This window comes from Perca fluviatilis, chromosome 21 (assembly GCF_010015445.1).
Source record: "Perca fluviatilis chromosome 21, GENO_Pfluv_1.0, whole genome shotgun sequence".
Taxonomy (NCBI): Eukaryota; Metazoa; Chordata; class Actinopteri; order Perciformes; family Percidae; genus Perca; species Perca fluviatilis.
The window spans coordinates 13,649,784-13,672,267 of NC_053132.1; the positions used below are offsets into that span (position 1 = coordinate 13,649,784).

Here is a 22,484-nt window from a genome sequence, read left to right on the forward strand (position 1 = left end):
ATAATATTTTTGTTCAGCGCTCTGATCAAGCAGTCGGCATGTCACTGCAGCAAAGTGAATAGATTAACTTTTAAATATACTGTGGTCTCGGGAGCCCCTTACCCTCAGAGACGCATCTTCTCTGCAAGAGAAAACTGATCAACACCTCCATATCTGCTTTTTAAATCCTTTTGCTCCCCCTCTACAATTCCCAGGTTCATAATATTGTGAAGAGTTTTTTTCTCTCCAGTGATTAACCAAGAAATATTATTTCTGAAATGTAGCAGTGTTTTTAATCAGAGTGGCTATGCTGGAGGATCGTGGCTCTGATAAGCCTTTAATTTGTCAGAGCATTGTCATTGTCAGAGTATTCCTTTTAGATTGTCTGCTTGAATCTGACGATTGATTTGACTGAGTGCTACCTGTGTGTGTGTGTGTGTGTGTGTGTGTGTGTGTGTGTGTGTGTGTGTGTGTGTGTGTGTGTGTGTGTGTGTGTGTGTGTGTGTGTGTGTGTGTGTGTGTGTGTGTGTGTGTGTGTGTGTGTGAATGATATGCGGTTTGCTAGGAGATGAAGATCTGTAGCCTTGAGGGGGCACTCTATACCTCCCCAAGGAAAACAGCAATCATGTGTGTAAATAGATTTCAACAGGAGGACATTGAGTTATATCAAATTAATCATTAAATTGGTGGCAGCACAGTTTGTACTTTTTGTTTTAAAAAAAATAATTGAAGCAAAAAGTGTGCACATACTCACACACACATACAAATGACTCTTAAACTTTACACCAACCCCCCAGTGTTGGTACTGTGTGTGTGTGTTCTGTGTTGTCACTTTATGTGCCTTGGAAGTGGAACACTTACACGCTCTGGGAGAGGCTCCGGGCACTCTGACAGCTTTTTCTGCTTGCTTTGGAATTTGGAGGCCTGAGAGGACCCCAATCCATCACAGCACTGTCATCCCCACATCTCTCTCCTCTCTTCCTGGCCTCCCTTCCCTGCCCCGGCCTCACTACAGCTCATTAGCGCCCCGCAAGCTGTTGTGACAACTCATCATATCATGACATAAAGCAGAAAGACAGAGGCTCTAGCCCTCCGCCCGGCCACCCCACCCCCTGGGCCAGCAAGGTCATCACCTTTACATTTAGGGCTCAAATTGGCCCTGCGAGGTGCCACCAGGCGGAAATGCAAGGCCAACAGCTTTTTCCTGTCCGGCCTCCACCTCTCTGTCTCCCTCCCTTTGTCTCACTCTGTCCTGCTGTCACTTTCTGACACCCCCGCCTTCTCCTGTAACCCCCTCTCCCTCCCCACAGGTCCGACTTAAAGCAGCTCATTCATTTGTCCACTTCCAAAAGGCTCTTTTCACGTGATGGCGCAACAGCATTAGTCACCAGCTATTATACGAAAAATTTACACTTGAGATAGTATGCTGGTCGTACCAGCACTTCAGCTTGTGAGATGAGTTTTACTTTGTTTGAAGTTTTGAAACCAAAAAATAGTGGCATTTGTTAGCCATCAATGGCTAGTAGATTAGCAGGTATTGTAAAGAAGCACCATATTGAATACAGGGTGATCACAATGACACAAAAAACAAAATATATTCTGTGGTATAAGCATTTTTTCCTTTGAGCTTGTGAGCCTTGCAGTTGGAAATAGAAGAATAAAATAGAATAAATAGAGCCAAGGCAATATCAATAACATAACCAGAGGCGGCAACTTCTGCTTCTGTTTGTGTCTGCTGTACTTAAGTGTGCTGCCTGCACTTCACAGCACTGGCCTTCCTCAGCAGCAGGCGCTGTATGTGTCCTGGACGAAAAAAGAGTCAATGTGCTCATTGATGTTTGTGCAAGAGTGTGCTCTTAAATTTTTCTGCAGAGTCTTTTGAATGCCAAATCTCTTTTTTGAGGCTTGAAAACCTGGTCTTTATGACTACAGAGCGGTGTGCTTTTTTGTCTTCTGCTATATTTGTTTATTGTAATGACGGAGGTGGTGGGAAGGATGCAAGTCAGCGGGGGTGTAGGGGCAGGAAGTGTTCTTTCTTTTCCCCTGGCTTTTGTTGAGCAGGGAGAGTAAAAGCCTCCCACGTTGCTTGCGTTTGTTTCTCGCCGCTCTTTGGGCTCTATGCGGCTGAAGCACCCAGCAGCCTGCCAGCCTCCTGGGCTTGTATTGTCCCACAGTGGCCACAGGGCAGGTGCTGGGCCTCCTTTCCGCGGGGACCACCGGGTGCTGTCTTGACATCAGCGGGAGACAAAGTGGATGCTGCTTCGTGTGTGATCATCACATGACATGTAGAGTAAGCAGGTGAGCTGATTGAACACATCAGGCTACAAGAAGTCCACATCAGATGAGTGACCATGTCTGCGTTGGGTGATCAACACTGTGGGTGTGATTTTGACTGTTGTCACTGGCAGCTTTCACCCATGTCAGCAGATAGAGGAAAGGAAAGACCTCTGAAGGAATGTAAAAATATACCATTTAAAGATCATTCATTGGAAAGTAGCAAAGGCCACCAACATACCAAAACTTGAATTCATGTAGCCATGTTCTTTTCTTATCTTCAAGGTTCAGCCAATGTCTGTAGTGGACTGAGCCAACTGTGGAGGCAGCAGTCAATCCAGCCAGTAACTATTTGCCTCGCTCTGGGCTTTGCAGGATTAAAAAAAAAAAGAGCACACTCTTGGACCATAAGTGACTATGATGTAAATCGGCTGGCTTCTAGCTCTCTCCGTCTCTCTCTGTCCCATACACACCCTCACTAACACCCTCTGTCTAAATGTGGACTCAGTAGATGGGCAATTTGAACTGTCTTCTCAATGGCTGGGGCCCCTGGACAAAAGAACTCATTTAAATGGCCACTAAAGCTTTTCAGCACCAAGAGATGAAGAATTGACAACATTCTTTCACATCATTACCCGAGGGAAGAGCAGGGAGTCGTGAAGGAGGAGGTTAGGAGGTGAGAGATAGATGGGGGACAAGAGGAAAAAGAGGGAGCAAGAGAGAGGGAGACAGAGGCCATCTTCTAGCATTCAGCTGCAGACTCATCAGCTGCATTTGGCAGCTGTCATAACCCCCATCCTGATTGTTTTTCTACCAGTTTATTCTTTTTCATCCCACTATTTTAGATGCGCAGATCAGATCAGCTACGCAACGAGGAGTGCCTTGGTTTGTGTTTCTTTTTAACGAATCCCATTTTGCCTACCGCCCCTTCCACCCCCCCAGACCCACAAACACAAATACACACCCCCAACCCCTCTCTGCTTTTCTCCTCCATAGCCTTTTCAGCTCAGGGCTGTGAATGAGTCCCAGGAGTCTCTCTGCCTCCCTGGAGTTCTGCTGGGGTTCATTAATCTTTCATTGGGACCATGGCAATAGGGAATGCCCCCCCTTTCCCATTCTCCACTCCCCCACCACTGCCACTACAGAATAGAGGTCTAGATGGCCAGGCTTGTACGCACCATACAGATGGACAGCTTTAACTACCCAGTGAAAATTTAGTACGGGACTCTGAATGGACTGTTGATGTATTAAGCTCTCGCACGGGCCCGATATTAACTTCAGCCTCAAACAGCCCAGGCAGATGATTAGTTTGCAGCATTAAGTTCTGCTCACATTTGTCTCGCCCTGGGCCCACAGCTTTGCATTTGTATTGTCAATGAGCATCGGACAACTGAGCATCATTTGTATGTATGCCCCCCTGCCAACATCTAGTCCCATTAATGTTTTTCAAAGTATTTTGGAAATGTGCCACAGTGGAGTGTTTTTTCTTCTTCTTTCTGGCATGGGTTAAAGTCGCTAATGAGGGTGTGTGGCCTATGAGGGAGCAGATTGAAAACACACACACACACACACACACACACACATACACACACACACACACACACACACACACACACACACACACACACACACACACACACACACACACACACACACACACACAAGCAGCTTGGCGTCTAACTCCTCTCCCCCTGAACATATCATCCATGTTATGATAAGCCTGATTAGTGCTGCTTCTTTGACTGCTAAGGGCGGGATAAGGATGTGTGGGTAAAGAGGCGAGAGCAGGCTCTTCCACCAGCCTAATCTACAGCAGAGCTCTAATCTGGTTATCTTGTGGTCGGGGGACTGTGGACTGTGTGTGTATTAGTTTCTGTCTCAGCCTGGCCTGATGAGAGGGGCTGAGCTCCGGTTAACACAGGGGCCCACGGCAGCACACCCCTAAAGCTCCACTGTAATCTTTGGGTAATTGAAAAAAGGGGGCCTGCACCACTTAGGAGCACAAAGAGAAGATTACATAGCTAAAACTAATTTGGCAAAAATGCAGAAATGGATTTTTCAGCCCCACCTCCTCTCTCCAATCCCTTTTATTACAATACACCCCTACCCTCCGTGAACCGTGCCCTAGGGGAATAGATGAGGGAAGGGGAGCGAGGAAGAGGGGAGACCAGGAGAAGGCTCGAGAGCAAGGAGGAGGAGAAGCGAGCAGAGCGCCGACTGGAGCTGCTAATGACTGTGGATTTACACGCGCTGCCTTGATTTCGTGGTTTACAGATGATCGATTACTTGACTGCAACCGTGGTTCATCACACATTAGACCCAAATGTGAACTGGCAAACCCCCCAAGCCTCTTAGATTGTGTTACTGAATTCCAGGGTGACACCGCAGAAGTGTTTTTAATTACAGACCACACTATTTTCACTGTGGCTTGGCGGTTTGGCGCCTTGAGAGTACCATTAATTTGATAGCTCAAGAGCATTCAGACCAAGTTGTAATTCTGTGGCAGACGCCTGTAATCTCTATCCCCTAACCCAGATATTAACACCCTGGCCTCTTTTTCTTTCCCCCTTTCTCTCTATCTCTTTCTCTTTATCACTATCCATCTATCTCTCTCTTCTTTCTCTCAGTCTAATAAGGTTCCAGTGGTACAGCACCCTCACCATGTGCACCCGCTCACGCCTCTGATCACCTACAGCAATGAGCACTTCACACCGGGGAACCCCCCACCTCACCTACAGTCAGACGTGGATCCCAAAACAGGTGAAGTATTTTTACACTGCACGCAAGTATGTTTGACTGCCGTGTGGAGATTTTTTTTATTCAAAGTAGAATTTCAGTTAGTAACATGCTACTTGATTCCTGCTAAAAACAACACCTTTAGAAAAGAGTACAGTGTGTTTTAAAAGTGTCAAGGATGAAACTTTTGAACACCCTGATACATTTCAAGAAGTTGAGAAATCCGCAGAAGCATCTCTCCTTAGATAAGGCACTTCAGCTCCTAGAAAGTGTTTGCACCGATGGGTGTGTAAATGTTTTATTATGCCCTGCCACCATGGATCATATATTCAGGACTTTGTTTGTCTGTATGGCATCTGTCTGTCTGTAGAGATATTCTTGTCAAAACAATTCAAGATTAAAAGATAATTCAAATGTCATATTTACAATACATGTATTCTATAAAGTAAACTGTCTTTTTCAATATTGATACCCACCATATATTATGAGAGGCAGTATTATAAAATAGAAATGCTAAATTTGTCCATTAATTGCTTATTTATTGACCTCAGAAACATAACCAGGACTGTTTACGAGACTGTGATAGTTATAGTGGGACAAAGTCATAGTCATCTCAAGTACTTCTTGTTGACAACTGCTGCTCTCATCTTACTGATTGAATTAGCTATCACACTCATTAACGTGGTTTGGCTTAAATGGAAAGTGGCCTTATATTCAAGAACAAGAACCTGAACAGTGGCTCATAAACCTCCTCGTAAAACATGGAATTCAGCAAACAACCTCGACTTCTCATGACCACAACTCCGTTTGCCAAGACTCAAAATAAGACGGCCACTGTAGTTGGGAGGTCCTCACTTACCAGAGACCGGAGTCCTCAAGACTGTCTTCTCGGAATCATATTTTTACCTAAATACACAAAAATCCTTAAAATGGAAGACGCAAACTTAGCACTTGGATTTATACAGATTGTTGATGATCGACTCTGTTGGTATGTGTTTACAGCCTGTTGATCCTGCAGATTTTTAGAGTGTCCATGTTAAGCAGTCAGATTCTGCCCACACATCTCTCCCACAACCATTCAGCATGCATTTTTAAGCAATTTTACTCATTTCCGTGGGCATCTTGACCCAGCACTTCATTCAGCCTATCCTTTCAGGTTAATGCATTTTCAGTGCAAGGAATAATTTCATGCTTTTCAGTGGTCTCTAGTGGATGCAGTCAATGTTTAAGGTAATAATGTTCCCTTATTATGATGGTTCTTACAAAGGGGAAATAATGTGCCAGCTGCTGTTTAATGTAGTGCTTAATAGGGCTGCTTAATTGGGCTCAGTGTTTAATTAATTAATGAGCTGTATTAGGTCTTCAGTGCTGGGTTGTGATGGGATAATGTTCGCAAGGCTTTTCATTTTTTAATAGAATTTGCCTTTACTCCAAGCGGTATTCCAAGGAAAAAGTTCTCCATTTAGAGACAAACTGCTGCACTGCACATTGTCCATCAGTAACAGAATCCCCCTTAAGAGTCAGTTCCTGGATAACGTGGATCAGCTGCAGAGTTTGGGTGTAACCACGAACACCGGCCAAGTTCTGATCTATGAAGATCGACCTAGCCCTCCTTCGGCCATGTTGGCACTGTTCGAAATATCTGCAACAGCATCTGCGCAGGCGAGCCAGCTGTGTGGAAGAAACACACAGCCAAAATGGAAGTCCCCAAGTTCCTGGTCTACCGAGCGCACAAACCTCCCTGCTGTGCTTTTACACATGTCTATTGTTCCTTGTTTTAAGTTTGCCATGAGAGAGAAAGTTATTTTTACAACCAGCTGTGTACGAGACCTTTTCAAGGCGTTCATTCAGGGCAGCTTGTCGATGCAGTTTCTTCACCTGTCAGCTGCCACAGAAAGCAAAGGCAACACCGTGGATGCTGCGATTGCTCGATGATTCCCTCAACGAGAGCTGTCCTCAAATTGGACATCTTTGTCACTGTTTGTCTGTGGGGGACAACAAACTAAATTCTGTACTGGTTTTATGTTAAATCTGAGGATCGGTTGGACGAATTGTCACATTGTCATTAACTGTGTCGAAACATACATCTGTTGAAATAGTCAACCATTTGTCTGAGTCAAAAGTATTGACTTCATCTTAAAAGGAACTTGTAGTTTAATTGATGCTGACTTTTAGCACATAATCTGTAACTGCTGCGTATTTATTATATGGGTTTATTCATGAATAATATCAGGTAGAATCCATATCCATCCAGCCATTATGTCAGTGTAAATCAGCCTGACTCAACCTGGAGCCCTGTATGAGCAGCTCTCTGATCGCAGAGAAGGCTTTAATTATATTGTTGTGTTTTGTTAACTTCTAAACCTCAGTCATTTTATATAATTGATCTTCTGAATCAGTAGACAAATGTGACAAGAATCGTGTTGGTGTTCTCTCCTCACCTCTCCCCCCTCTGCCTCTTCCAACACATTGTGCCGCCGCAGCCTCAAAGGCCTTTGATCAGGAAGTGTGATTTAGCACTGTGTACACGCAAGCAACAAGCCCTCTTCCTCCTCCTCATCCTCCCATCTGCACTCCTGTGATGTCTGCCCCGTTCAGATGTGAAACTCTCAACAAAGAATGAATTCAGCACTGACAAAGATTTGGTTCTCTCTCTGTCATCATCTTGTCTGTCCACCTCCTCCCTGCTCCTATCATCCTCTTTCTTCCACAGGAATCCCAAGGCCTCCACATCCTCCAGATATATCTCCCTATTACCCGCTGTCACCTGGCGCTGTCGGCCAGATCCCTCATCCGTTAGGATGGCTAGTACCACAGTAAGCAAAATCTTTTTTTTAATCACTCTTTCTACTGTATTCTCTTATGAGTTGTGTGAAAAGGTTTGCAACACCCACATATTGTCATGATTAATAAACTGTATTTCAAGCCAAATCACAGCAAGCAATAGTAGCGTATAGGGTTACGTGTGTGCACAGCAGGATGTTGTTCTTTATGTACACAAAGTTAAGTATGGAAGCTGTCTCTGTCTCCTCTCGGTCCCCAGAGTAGGTGCTCTCTCTGTGTTTAAGGCCTCTAAACTCAAACTGGATCCCTTAACCTTCTAACACCCTCACTCCTGGACCACAACAACCCATTGCAGCCTCTTCAGGCCCTCACCAACCTCAGCTTGCTACTTTGTGGCAAATACTATTTTACATGTCCCTGTATGGTCCAATTAGAGTAATGAACCGTGATTGCCCGTATTTTACCCACAATTCCACACGGGGGCTCTCCCCTGGTAACTCTTGTCAACACTGTTTAATATGACAAAAGGCTACAAATTAAGCTCTGTTAATTTAATGTTTTCTCACCGCGATCTAAATACCGAGAGAGGCCCCGAGCGCAGCCATGGCGCCCTTTGATTTGCTGCACTTTATTTTGGTATAAATTTACATTCATTATTGTTTGTCTTTGGATGTGTAGACCTCAATTAGTGTGATGGCTCCATTAAAGAGACCCGCGCTTCGTCTTTAATTATCACAACAAAACACCTAGTTCCAGCTTGGGGAGGAACAGGGTCCCACTCTGTCGACACCGAGCGAAGGGTTATGAAATTTAATTAGCCATTGCTATCAAGATTTGTGGCATTCAAATTGTTCAGAGTTTTCCTCCCTTTGATCTGCACTCTGCAATCCCCTAGATTTTTGTCCTGATCAAATGAGAATAAAGAGGCCCACGGTGGGGAGAGGAGAGAGACAGAGGGCTTTAACTTCTCCTCTTCCATCAACACTGTTCCTTTACCTTTTCGCCTTTCTTCTTTTCTTCCCCCTTCCCAGGCAAGGTCAACCTGTTTATCCAATCACAACAGGGGGTTTTAGACACCCCTACCCAACTGCGCTCACTGTCAACGCATCCATGTCAAGGTGAGTTAAGACCTAGGAGCGAAACACACACTTCTCACTTACTCATACATTCAGTTGTGTGTCTGTGTTGGCTGTGAGGGCAATGCACAAGCAACACAAACGCACACTCGCATGCAGAGATGGTGAGCAGCAACTTCTCCCTTAAGGAGAGCTCACACTCCCCATCTCTGTTTTCAAAAGGACAAATTCTCTAGTGTGTGAGTCCAGCTAGCATGCTCAAATATTAATTATATTTATCATTTTCTAATGAGGCCCCTGAAGAACATTTACCCCCACTGCATGTCAGGCAGATCTGAAACGAGCTGGGGCATGTCCATGCTGTGAGAAATGAACAGTCAGACCGATAAACAAACACAGCAACACTTTGAAGGGGACTAGATGGTATAAGCTGGGGCCTGACACTTGGCTAGTGCTTTGGTCCAGCCCATTAGGGTCCAGCTCAAGTGCTGCTGTGGACATTAGTGCACCCATGGGGGGTTTGTGTATTTGTTGCCATCTTGTATACATGTGCGGGTGTGTTTGTCAGTTGGTGTTAAACTACTTACTGTTCCCTTGAGGGACGCATGTCCTCTATATTGTGTGGAAAGCGACAATTTTAAATGACTAAATGCCCAAAAAGGCAACAACACAAAAAAACAGCCTGCTACTCCAACTCCGCCTCCCCCCACCTCCTCCTCCTCCTCTCTACACACCCTTGCAGCAGGGGACTATGGACGGGGCTGGTTTAGAGTCTAGGGATGAGGCCAAGCTTCACTTTAATTACAGCCTGATTGGAAAAGCAGTTCCTGAGGGCGGTGTGTTTAGACCTCGCGCCCTGTTACACTGATGGATCGTGTAGATGCAGGGAGGGAGGGGTCACTAGGGGGAATGACATTTGTTTTAAAGCATATTCCTGAAAATAAGGGAAAGCTGAGTTTGTAAGCTCTCACAGCTTTTTTTTTTTTTTTGCTGTTAAACTGTCCTTTAAGTGATTCAAATATTCATACCTTACTGCATCAAATGTTACATTTAAACTCATTCAGGAGAAAGGTGTCTGGATTAGAGACAGATTTGCCCCTCCCAGCCCTTCCCGAGCAAGTCTCAGGTGCAAAGGGTCAGACGCTGGGTTTGTCCAGACATCGGCATCTGGCAGCAGTACCCAGCCAACCTGGGCTTTAAGTGACTCCTAATTTGGTCCCTTAATGACAGCCTCTACATTGTGATCATCTTATTTCCAGTGCAGCTAATTGAATATACTGGCTGGGGTGTGGGGGGACTGGCCATGGGGAAGAGCTAATGCTCTATGATGAGGCCCCTAATTGAATTAGTATAACTGAATAGATGGAGGGTTCTGGGAGTTCTCTGGAGAATGGCAGGGTTTAACACATCTCCAAAAAAAAAAAAAAATCTAAATTCTGGCTTTGACAGGGAAGAGAAAGAAAATCTATTTGTTGACTAAATCTGTCTAATTGTGTCAGAAAAATGGCAAAACGTCTTTCATACATAGCCTTCAGACAGTTGGTTTTCTTCAAAGAATGGACCAGATCGCTATGTTAGTTTAAACGATTTGTAGGGAGCAGGCTGACTGGAAGAAATGTGAGAGAAAAGACATCCTGGCCTTGTACTCTTGTCGGGGGCCAGTTCTTTGCAGGAGCGCGCTGCTTCAGTATCAGTCCCCTGTGCCATAGCCCAAACTGAATTAGGATGCAGGGAAGGAATTTGGTACCTTGTAGTCCTGCGATGAGCACCTTACACCTAGGTCCTGTTAAAAAATGCATTCTTTTAGGACGGGAGGAAAAAGAGCCAAGGAGAGTAGAGACAGTCAGTGGAGCAAATGAAAGACATTATTTTGATAATAGGGCTGGAGCCAGTGCAGGGCCCTGGTATTGTGTGTGTGCGTGTGAATGTATGTGTGACAGGTAGGAGGATGTGAAGGCCCCTTTGCCCCTCATGCTTAAGCCTGCCCTTTGATATGTTCCCCCATCAACCTGCTCCCTCTCTTTTCCTTGGGAACGGGAGAAGCTCACCGGCCGGATCATTATACATTAAACAGGCACGGGGGCTACTGCTTCGCATTGGCAATTAAATGGCACTGGCTGACACTGGGCTTGCTGCGCCAATGACCCCCCCAACACCGCCAGCCATTCTTACCTTTTAGATTGAGACGTAGGAGCCCCAGGGTTGGGGTGGGTGGATGGGTGGGGGTCTCTGCTGCGTCTCCCTCTCTGTGTTGGTTAAATTGGTCCAAGGCGCTGCTTGCTGCTGATGAGCCCGGATGATGATGATGATGATGCCCCCATGCTTCAAAGGGATGGCCGTCATGTTTAAACCATAACCTGGGCCATGCAGTGGCAGCAGGAGGAGGGGAGGAAGGAAGATAGGAATCGTGGAGGTGGTGAGGGGACAGGGAGGAGTAGAGAAGAAGAAGAAGAAGAAGAAGAAGAAGAAGAAGGAGGAAAAAAAATAGATCTTGGAACACAGGAAATTTTAACAAGTGCACAGAGAGAGAAGGAGGGAGGGAGGAAACAGAGTGAGTGAGGAAAATGCAGCAGCCCTAATGATGGGTGATATGCAGCCACTGCTGCCGAGCTCCCCATCAACGGATGACATGGCACAAACACCACTGTGTCAGTGATGAAGGGAGAAGAGGGGAAAGGAGAAAAAGAGGAAAAGAGTTTGAGGGGGAGAGCACTGGCACTCCCCTGAGATGGCCTCCAACAGAAAGTAGTTGTTCCTGGCGAGTTTATCCTCATCATTATATTCTGGCTCCGAGCCATGCAGCCAGACACAGCCGGATAATGAGCTGCTTTAAAAAAAAGAAAGAATTATTTCTCCTTTTTTTTTCTTCTCCTTCATCCTCCTCTCTTCTTTTAAATTTGTGTGTGGTCACATGGAGCCGAGGTGCAGCGCTGTAAACATACACATGCATACAAGACGTGTACATGTTCAAATCATCTAACACAAATAATTTGTGTCATACATACACTGGCACATACAGAACAGCAGTGTCTTATGGCTGTCCCGGCCAGTGAAACATTTTCATAAATAAGGGTTTCTGGCCTCGATATGCTGAGCGGTTAGAGACGATGAAATGATGATAGGAGTGTAGAGGGATGAAGATAAAAAATGTCAGTGCTGCTGACAGTGCTGAACTGACAGAAAAGAATGGGAGGAAGCAAATAGAGAGCCAATACCTGAAGTGATACTAGACTTTGATAGAACATTTTAATCTAGTTTGCAATATTCCTTGATAAGACATAATGGTTCAAGTTCCAAACACAAACCCCTCCAAAACCTGGCATGTTCATATCAGTGCAATTGCTAAAAATGCAGTTTCCTCAAATATAACAATGAATGCATTTATGCAATTGGCATTTTTTCCATCTACTGATGAAATTGAAATCTTATTTGGAAACCTTTTCCTCTGCCAACATAGGTGACAATTGTTAAGGCAAGTGTGGAGCTAATGTGAGCGGGGTTCCTCCACACCTAAGAAGTGCATGATCAGTCTCAGCACAGATAAAAGCTATGGATGGCACTGATATATCAGTGTGCACTGTCTCTCTGTAACTATGAATAGAAAAGTTTAAGGTACATAGAACCATCAAGTTAAAGTGTTCCATTTAATCTCTTACATGAACTGTTGCCAGTATTGGTTAGGACACTCTTGATATAAATTATGAATCTCAATGAGATTGTGATTAAATGAAGGTGAATAAATGCACTTGGCCCAAGTGTTCAGTGTATAGGTTTTTTTGGGTCTTCAATTTGCACTTTGTTATTCCCACACAATATAGCGTTCATGCTTTCGAATCATATTTTACTGATGGGTTGATGATGGTTTGTCGTAACTTGCTATTATACCTTTTGTGTGAAGTGTATAGCTGTCCAGGCTGAATTCTGTCCTCAAAATATATTGTGTGACCTTTGATCTAACACTCATTTTGAGGAGTAAAATCTGTCCTAACTAGTTGTGAATAATAACACAGGAATCAGCCTCGGACATTTTCATGTGGATGTTTGTATGTGCATTTATGTCTTTTCTTGTGGCTAAAGGCCAATTCCATTTCCATGAAGGAACTTGAAAAAGCACTTTCTACTTTGACATGTCATTGAAAGATGGAAATGGAATTTAGCCTTTTTAGTCTTGTGTATACATGTGCTCCATCTTCTCATTTCACCCGTGTCCATTCTGACGATTTACACAGTCTTCTGTCCTCTAGGTTCCCCCCACACATGGTGCCCCCTCACCACAGTTTGCACACCACGGGCATCCCACACCCAGCCATCGTCACACCCAACGTCAAGCAGGAATCCTCCCACAGTGACATCTCTCTCAACAGCTCGTGAGTAAACTTTCACTGCCCTTAACACACATTTCGGTCTTACATGAACGTGATGAACCAGTCGTAGGTTGACTCTGCTCACCTTTCTGCCTTCTGGTCCTCCACAGAAAACAGTCAGACGCTAAAAAGGAAGAGGAGAAAAAGAAGCAGGTCCACATAAAGAAGCCTCTGAATGCCTTCATGCTCTACATGAAGGAGATGCGGGCCAAGGTGGTGGCTGAGTGCACACTGAAGGAAAGTGCTGCCATTAACCAGATCCTGGGGCGGAGGGTAAGTCCTGACAGATCCGCACCAACACTTCAATGGTCAAACTCAAGGGCTTATCAAAGTGGTTCCCAATCTTGGTCCCCCGGACCCTCTGCCCTGCTAATGTGATTGTTAACATGGGCTGATTTATGCCTGGGATTCAAGCTGAATGCAGCCTGGTGGGATAGAAGACAAGCAGAGTTTTGGTAATCGAGGACCACGATTGGGATTCACAGGCCTCTTAGAAGATTAAAAGGTTTTTGTGGTGACCTGATGGCCCAGTACTGTAGATGTATGTCCAGCTCTTCACCTGCATACCTTTTATATTTCCTGTTCATGGTAAAAAAAAAAATTCTGTGTCTTCTTTTCGTGTCTTGTTTCTCATTTCACAGTGGCACGCCCTATCGCGGGAGGAGCAGGCCAAGTACTACGAGCTGGCCAGGAAAGAGCGACAGCTCCACATGCAGCTGTACCCAGGCTGGTCAGCACGAGACAACTATGTAAGTTTTTAAGTTTACAAGTCGTAACAGGCTGTTCTTTTCCCCTTTCACTAGGTGACATGACCAGGAAGAGTTCTTTCTTTTGCTCTTTTCTAGCCTGAGGGATCACTTTCTCCTTGCAATTTTCTTTTGATATGTATATCTAAGTCTGGACACATTGGCTTGACCTAAGCCCACTTTGTTATGACATGAAGGAATATTTGTAACAACGTCTGATCATGATGTTGCTTATATGAATCCTCGGCGGAATGTTTTGTGCCCCAGACACTTTGTCCTGACACATAAGTGTGCAGATTCTCATCAGTTTTGTCCAGTTTTGGAATCAAGCTGACCAGAGTCTTCCACTAGCGGCCTTTGAGAAATCAGAAGCTCCATAACAGAAGCTCGTCAAGATGTCTAGATTTTCACAGAGCAGAGGAAAATAAGACAAAAGATAACAGAAAAAGAAGAAAAGAGCAGAAAACCAGAGAGAGGAGGGATAATTCTTGTCTGGCCTGCAGTGGCTGTTACAAACCGGAGGGCAGAGACAGGAAAAAAAAAGGCAGAGAAAGAATGAATGAATAAATAAATAAGTAAACACAAAGAAAAATCCTATTCTCTGTTTCATGTTTTGGGCATTCTGCAATATAATAACTAAGGTTCCTGTCTGTGTCTATTTTTTTCTTTCTATTTTTTTGGCGGCTAACCAACAGGGGAAAAGGAAGAAGAGAAAAAGGGAAAAGCAGCAAGCAGAGAGCAATGGTAAGTGAGCTGCAATTATCTCCCATATTAGAAGAGCCCCATCATGTGTCAGGCAGATGTGACATCTTGCAAGATAAAAGTCAAGCTAGTTTTTTTTTTGTTATGTTTTTTTTTTTTTGTTATTGTGCCTGGCTTTTTTCTTTCTTTTTTGTATCATACCCAATGCAATATTTAAATTGTAGAGTTGCTTGTAATACCCCCCTTTTCCCATTTTCCCCTAGCCTTCCCCAGCTAATAACAATTGAATATGCATGACACCCCCACAGTCCTTCTCACCTCCCCTCTTGACACTTTCCCCTTCTGCCCTCTTTAGCGTTCTGGTATTGCTATATGTATGTTTTGAGAATGTGACGTTGAAGGATTGTGAGAGCCATTAACTTTGCTAGTGTTGTGTGCGTGGCCCCTTTTTATAATGCCTGTGCCCTGCAGATAGACCGCACTACAGTACTGTGTGTGTGTGTGTGTGTGTGTGTGTGTGTGTGTGTGTGTGCGCGCTTTTTGGGCTGCCCCTTGCTTGCTTTCATGCATGCTTTTATATCAACATAAGAAAAATCACTTACATCCTAAAATTAAGGAGGTTTGATAATTCTATGATTCATCCATTTTTATTCTAATGATTCATATTCTTCTGATCGTTTTGTGAGGAGCTTTGGCGACTTGTTATTATGTACTTTGCGCTCGTTTGGTGACGGATTTCTTCTTGAAGGCCTCTCTATCTGTTCTTTTTTTTCAGAACACAGAGAATATTTTCCAAACCCTTGCCTTTCACTCCCTCCGATTACAGGTGCTAATGTCATTTTGAGTATTAAATTACTAACTTGTTTTTTTTTTTTTATTCTTCTTTTTTTTAATTAATGTATAATGTATATAATGTGCAATATTAGACAGGTTTAAGATAAAATTCTATCTAAATATGCTCTTTTTTGCTTTGTTTGCTGCTTTCTTTTCTTAAAATGTTGTTACTCTTTATTTGACTTCAAGCTAGATTATATTTCATTTAGTTTACCTCAGTTTACACATGTTGCTATTTAGTCTTAAGCATTTTCCGTATTTTGGCATAATCACTATGCAGTATGCTGGAGAAACTATACTGTATATATACTATATATATAAAGTTAGGCTATCATTGTGGAGTATGACCTGAAGGATGTGATGTCAGGGTAAACCTCCTTAATCTATATGCTTAAGTAGCTGCACTTTCTTAAAGGCCAGCATGAGTTTGGCTTACTCCCCCTTTAAATCTGTCTCTACTCAGCCAAGACCTGGTCTTAAACACTCCACCACAATATTCTTCTGTCACTCTGCTCTACTTCTGATAATCACACGGTTACTGGGTAGAGCTAACATGTGACTGGCAGCTTTTTTGCAACAGACAGCCAATGTTGATGGAAAACAGTCATCTGTTTGATGCCAGGTCTAAGGAGTAGATTCCCTCCTCAGGTTCCAGCCTTTTCAATCTTTCCCCTGGCTAGGGCTAATTCAGCACTCTGCTACTGCTGCCTAGTTCTTCTTTTTGAAACCATAGTGCACTGATAACATCTAGCAGTTAATTAATCCAACTTGCATTTTCACCATTTATACCCTCTTCACCAAATAAGCATGTTATATTCAGCTTTAACTTCAGTCAGAATTTAGATTACTAAAAATGATTGTTTCCATATTGTGTCATAATTTGATAATTTACATGCATTTTGATTTAACTAATGTCTAAAACACACTAATTGTGTTCAGTCCTGTCTTTAAAGGCACACTTGAGAATGGCTTTACGGGTGTGTGTTTTTTTTTGGGGGGGGGGGGGGGGGCGGCAGGGGATTTCTTGCACAATGAGCCACTGCTAAGCTTCATAGATTCACTGTTACCTGTTTTTTCTCCTTATTTCTCTCTTCCTTTTGATTTCTGTTCCTTATTGTTTTTGGTTTTGATTCTTTTCCTCCTCTCTGCTGGCTTCCCCTTCCTGTTGTGGCATCAGACCTGAGCGCTCCTAAGAAGTGTCGAGCGCGCTTTGGGCTTGATCAACAGAATAACTGGTGTGGCCCGTGCAGGTGTGTATGGTGTGTGCTTGCACCGGCCAGGGCCAGGTGAAGGCTGGGTAACTGTACACTGGGACTTCCTCCTTCGCTCTCTGCTGCTGCCTCTTCTTCCTCTTTTCTTCCCACTGTCTGTCCTGCCAGGCTATCGTGACCTCTCAGCTTCCTCCAGCCACGCCCTGCCGGTCTATCTCTAGGTTCCCACTATTTGATTTTTTTTACCTCCTGTTTGGGAAGAAGGGTATGCCAGCATATGCCAGAGTGTTTGTGTGAATGGTGTCTGTGCGTATGTATCGATGAAGAAACATTTTACAGGGTTACAGGGGGTTTCATTGCAGGATGTACAGTACAATAAGCCTCACTGAGATTGGTCAGAAATCCTAAACTGGCAGGTCGGGGCTTGGAGGATCTGGAGCCTGATGGCTTGTTCAATATGGAGGACATCCCAGTGTTGCCAGCCTAAACCTAAGCCCTGGCTACATGTTTTTGTCTGTGCAATGACGTGTCCATTTTGTTTTTTCTTTCTTTTTCTTTTGTTTTTTTGTCTCTGTGTGTATGTCTGTGTCTACCTCTTTGGCTAACAGATGCAAATACCCCAAAGAAGTGTCGTGCCTTGTTCGGGCTTGACCAGCTGAGTTTATGGTGCAAACCATGCAGGTATAACTGCTGTAGTACCAATGGGAGGAAGACATCCACAATGAGCAGCTTCTTCTCCTTGATTATTTACTCAGATAGTCCTCTCAAACATGTTTCCATCAGCGTGGTAACAGATGGCAAACTCCTCTGCTCCTTTTCCTTACTGAGGAGCTTCCTGCTATAAATTCCCTCACAGCAATTTTTCCTCATTGAACTCGGTTCAAGCCCAGTGGCAGAAAATGGATTTCTAAATAAGATTACTCAATATTTCATCTCAACAAAATATCTTGCTGCAAGATCATAGTTTCCTAATGTCATTTGGAATAACATTCCTTACAATCTGACTTGTTATGGTTGAAATCCATTTTCTCTCCATGCATTGTCCATGTATGTTCCTAATTGGCGTCCTTTGAATAACAATGTTATGCTTACAAATTTAGCCCTGCTTTCTCTGAGGGCCTGCTCAGTGACACTCTTTTCTGTGCCCTCTTCCTCCTCCTCCCTCTCCACCTCTTCTTCCTCCAAACTCCTCTTCAATAACCCTTACTTAGTCCCTACCTGTTGTCTTTCTGTTCTGACACAAGCAGTCTTTGAATTGGGAATATTTTCATGGTAGGTATTTGTTTCTGCTAAGTAATACCCTTCTCTTTGTCTGGCTTGCACCACACCCTTGCCCCACCACTTTCTTGTGACAACTCTTCAACACCAACCATTGCAACACATCGTCTGTTTTTGCTGCTACACATTTCATTTGTATTGTTTTAATCTTTTAAATGGGTCGGCTCAAAAATCAAGCATTTAGTCAGATTTTTGTATATTGCTGCACTTTACTGCAGCATTAAGAGGCCATTCTGAGCTGTTTGTAAACCTATTTCAGCAACATTTATCACCTATACTTTTAGTCATTGAAAATAAGTAGGACGTCACACTCACCCCACCTCCACACAGTCCGCCATTGTTGGTGTTTCCACTTGGCTCTATTATTTCCCTTCCAGCTGAAACTCACATTATTAAAAATACTGCATTATTCCTTAAACAATAATATCAGATCAGCAGATCAGGAGACTGGAAAGCATGATAATTCAATCTTTGTTTTAGGAGTCAAGAGGTTAAAAGTTCTCTCTGGGCTCCATTTCCTAAAAGATGCATCTGGTGTAATTTCCCCCGAGACGGAAAAATCAATAACATACACAGGCACATACTATGAATCGATATGTCTGTTAAAAAATGGATATTAGCTCATTTGTTGCAGTTTGACAGACAGTTATCGAGAGCAAGATGTCTATGTAGTGGCAAATGATACCTTTTTACATCCGGTCGATACTCCGCAACACCCAGCGCTACAGTATCAGTGTAGAATGCTCTAAAAGCCTTAATCCCACTCTTAGACCTAGACTTTTTATACTGTTGTGTCCCTATACTGTCGAGCGTTTTTAAAATGCATGCTTGTCTTTCACCCTAGCATGTGATCAAGGTTTCGTGAGCCCTTTTCATGTGATTTGTTGATGTCCCTCTTTCTTTTCATTCTCATTAATCTGCTCTTTGTTTGTTTATGTAGACATTTTACTCCTTCAGAATTACAAAAAAAGGTTTGATTTGACAACCTTAATTAAACAGTAGATGAGCCTAATATGTTCCAAAATCCTCAATCTTTCTTTTTTATAAGTCTTATTTTTTTTTATTTTATTTTTTAAACCTACTCCCTGTCCCTGTGAGTCTTAACTACTAATACTCCATGGCCTTCAGGCATCCTTGTGATAGAATGGAGAGCTGAGAGAGGGGTCACTGCCAGGGTCAGGGTAAAGATGAGGTGGGCAGAGATTCCCCCTTAACCAAATCTGCACACAGCCTTCGCAGCAGAGTCACCGCAGACAAATGCAACAATCTCCTACGCCCCCCCTTCTCGTTCATCGGGTTCCACTAAGCGCAACGGGCCTGGCCTCAGGAATCAGCAGACAGGGGGAGGGTCCCGACCCCAGGCAGGAATGCAAACATGATGCCTTGACCCCTCACGCACACACACTTGTGTCTCTGGGGCAGATGCGGAGTAGTGTGGATCTTGTTGACTTTTTCGCCTCGTATCCAAACTCTGTCCCCTCAGGAGAAGAGAGAGCAGGGCCAGATCGAGTTAGGCGAGTGAGACGGGTCCAGTAACCTCGTGTTGCTGGAGAGAACAGGCTGATCTCCAGCTGTAGCTCTGCCTGTAAGAAAGGCAGAGTTTACATCCAGAGAGCAACCATTACTACATCTAATCTTTTTTCATCATTATCATCATCATCTCTGTGTGTGCTTTTCATTTCCCTGCTGCTTCCTGTCCTGCTGCTTCACCTGTGATCTTTCCTTCGTGCCTGTCCTGTCTGATGGTTTAGTATTTGGAAATTGATGGTCATTTCTACCTTTCGTCTTAGCACGAGCTACTTAAATGCACCTGCAAAATGTTATGTTATGTAAAACCAGTTTACAAGTAGTGGTTTTCCTAAATTTAAAAAGGCAAAGGTGCATTTAGGTCGGCAACAGGTGCTAAGAGGTGATGCAGTTTGAAGATGTGGTGCTAAAAGACGCTCTCTTTCTCTCATCTTGTCCCTCAGGAGAAAAAAAAAGTGCATTCGCTACATCCAAGGTGAAGGCAGCTGTGCCAGTCCTCCCTCTACGGACGGAAGCTTACTAGACTCCCCCCCATCCTCCCCCTCCTCAGTGGTTCCCTCCCCCTCCTCAAAAGAGTCCAAACCTCAGACTGAACAAATGCAACCTCTCTCACTGACTATGAAACCGGCCCACCAGCCACTCCACCACCCGCACCTCCTGGTTGGGCCTCCACCACCATCTTTGGTTCAGCTGGAAAACTCTGCTGCAGCTAGGAAAACGCCCGGCGCCTCCTCCCACAACGGAGCTCTGGAGCGCGGTGACGTCTCGTCCTCGCGGCAGCCGGGCTCCTCTGTGGCATCCTCAATGGTCCGGCCCTCGGCATCGCTGTGTCATTCCCACTCGCTCCTCTCCTCCACGGCCCCCCAGCCTCTGTCGCTAGTGACCAAGTCTATAGAATAGTCTACCTTATTCTTCTCCTCTTTTCTAGCTCTGCACATACACATACACACACACACACACCTTTCTAGGCCCTCTCTCTGCTATATTTCACTTGCTGTCAGTTCATTTCTCTTTATGTTTCTGTGCCATAAGGCTTTGAAATTTTAGTTTTTGTTTTATTAAAGTTCATTGGTCAATATTTGACCCATCATTATCAAAAAAAATCTAATTATTATAAAGAAATGATACAATGAGCTGTAGTATAGCTTTGTGAATCTGCCAAAATTTTTATGAATTTTGTTTTGTCTTTTTTGTAGTGTTTAACAGTGCAAACAGAAAAATTATCTAGTTCAACTTCAAAATGTTTAAAAGACGGATATAAAAAGGTAGGCTAGATTATTCAGTGAGCCCTTTTCTTGAAAGAGTTGGTTCTCCTTCTTTATTTGTATTAAATACGAGCTTGCGAACCAATCATTTGACATCTGTTCAAACTCTAGGAGGGCATGAGGCTGGTGGTGACACCTCTCTGAGGAACAACTTTAATTGTGATGTTACTTGTTCTTGTTTAAATGTACAGAATAATGGGGAGGGGGGATTACTGTGTTAAATATGCATTCTTCCACTGCGTTGTCTTTTTTCTTTGTTGTTTACCTTTGGGGTGGAGTCAGGCAAATTGGGTGGGCTTGAGGGGAGGTCGGGGTGGGAGGGTTGAGGGTTATTAAAAATGTCACAACGCTAGGACCAGTAGTATTTATTGCTTTAGAGATTGCTTGTTGTATCTTGTACGTGTCTCTTTTTGAGTTTTTTTTCTTAATACATTGTACAATTTTTTTTCTTAAGGTAAGCGACTTATATATGAATGATCCATTTTTACAAGGAGGTTTTAAAAGGCAAATCTTTTGTTATTGATTTCTTTCCTTGCTGAAAACCTGGATTCCACTCAGTGTACTGTGTAGATCTCATGAACAGAAGTATGCACAACTTCATTTCAAGAAATGTGTCTATAAGCCATTTTACAAAAAGAAGAAAAGAAAACTTGAAACGAGACAGTGGGTGCCGTGTCTTCAGTAGTTGGAAAAGTGTCTAAAGCCCTTCTTTTTTATTGCACAGTCACATCTCTCAGACTGTAGATTTGTGTACAGATTTTCCGTGCCAAATTTTGTGATAATTTTCTCTGCCCCTCTAACCAACCATGCTGTAGGGATCCTTTTTTTGTTTGTTTTTGTCGTTTTTATTTTATTTTCGATACCATTCTTTGCTGTGACGTTACATAGATTGCTATGTATGTAGTATAAATGTTGCTATAACAAATGTGTTTGGTAGCAAATTGTCAAATATTAAAATTTAAACTTAATAAAAAGGCGGACATCATACTGTATAAACCCACAAGGGCCAAATTATGTATATTAGGAGGTTCATAAAAAAACTATTAAATACAAAAAAATACACAAACTGCCACTTTTAAGTACACTACTACATATAGGTAGATAGAAAAAATAGGCATGTTGATGTTGCAAGAGGCTGTAAAAAAAGCTACAAGAGAATCATCCACTCGGTGCCATTGTAGTTGACATGACGCGACTGTAATCTGTCGATTTCTTCTCTGGTTTATTAAGATGCTAATGATAAATAGTTTGAATGTTTCCTTAACGGCTGTGATGTTCCTGTTCTATTTTATGCTCTTATCTTTTTGTTTGTTTGTTTTTCCTGTTATTTTAAATGGTTCAAAAACCATGTTTTTTTGTAATGAATAAATGTTTATGCTGTACAGTCTCTGTAGCATGCAGTTCTGTATTAATAAAAGCAACTTAGTATGTGCACATCTGTGTCTTCCTTTTATTCAGAAATTCAGGTGCAGCGACCTAAGAAAGTGTTTAAACAGCCTCTCGGCAAGCAGCTCATATTCAGCTACAGTTCTCTACAGTTCATAAAGCGTCACCAAAGCATATGACAGTAATTTCAATACCTTGTTGAAATAAAATGACTTAAGTAATAGTCTAATACAAAACAATGACATTGTAAATAAAACTGGAAATACTGTATCGGGTTTCATAAAAAGGCATTGGCCAAATTAGTAATAATTATATTCAAACC

General features: G+C 43.3%; 1 protein-coding gene across 22 annotated transcripts in view; it reads left to right on the plus strand.

Moving 5' to 3' along the window:
* Nucleotides 1-22,210, plus strand: part of tcf7l2 (transcription factor 7 like 2) — an 88,676-nt gene extending 66,466 nt beyond the window's left edge. For 2 of the 22 annotated variants that reach the window (XM_039788146.1, XM_039788153.1), the window contains 10 exons: nucleotides 4,881-5,013; nucleotides 7,703-7,805; nucleotides 8,805-8,891; nucleotides 13,094-13,216; nucleotides 13,324-13,486; nucleotides 13,855-13,962; nucleotides 14,655-14,703; nucleotides 15,437-15,487; nucleotides 16,673-16,745; nucleotides 19,955-22,210. In XM_039788146.1, coding sequence (XP_039644080.1) covers nucleotides 4,881-5,013; nucleotides 7,703-7,805; nucleotides 8,805-8,891; nucleotides 13,094-13,216; nucleotides 13,324-13,486; nucleotides 13,855-13,962; nucleotides 14,655-14,703; nucleotides 15,437-15,487; nucleotides 16,673-16,745; nucleotides 19,955-20,411 — 1,347 coding nt within the window. In that variant the 3' untranslated portion in view covers nucleotides 20,412-22,210. Of the gene's footprint in view, nucleotides 1-4,880; nucleotides 5,014-7,702; nucleotides 7,806-8,804; nucleotides 8,892-13,078; nucleotides 13,217-13,323; nucleotides 13,487-13,854; nucleotides 13,963-14,639; nucleotides 14,704-15,436; nucleotides 15,488-16,672; nucleotides 16,746-17,314; nucleotides 17,388-17,917; nucleotides 17,980-19,954 lie in introns of those variants that run through there. The other 20 variants (XM_039788142.1, XM_039788149.1, XM_039788143.1 and 17 more) reach the window with 18 other exon arrangements.
* Nucleotides 22,211-22,484: the final 274 nt, after the last annotated feature.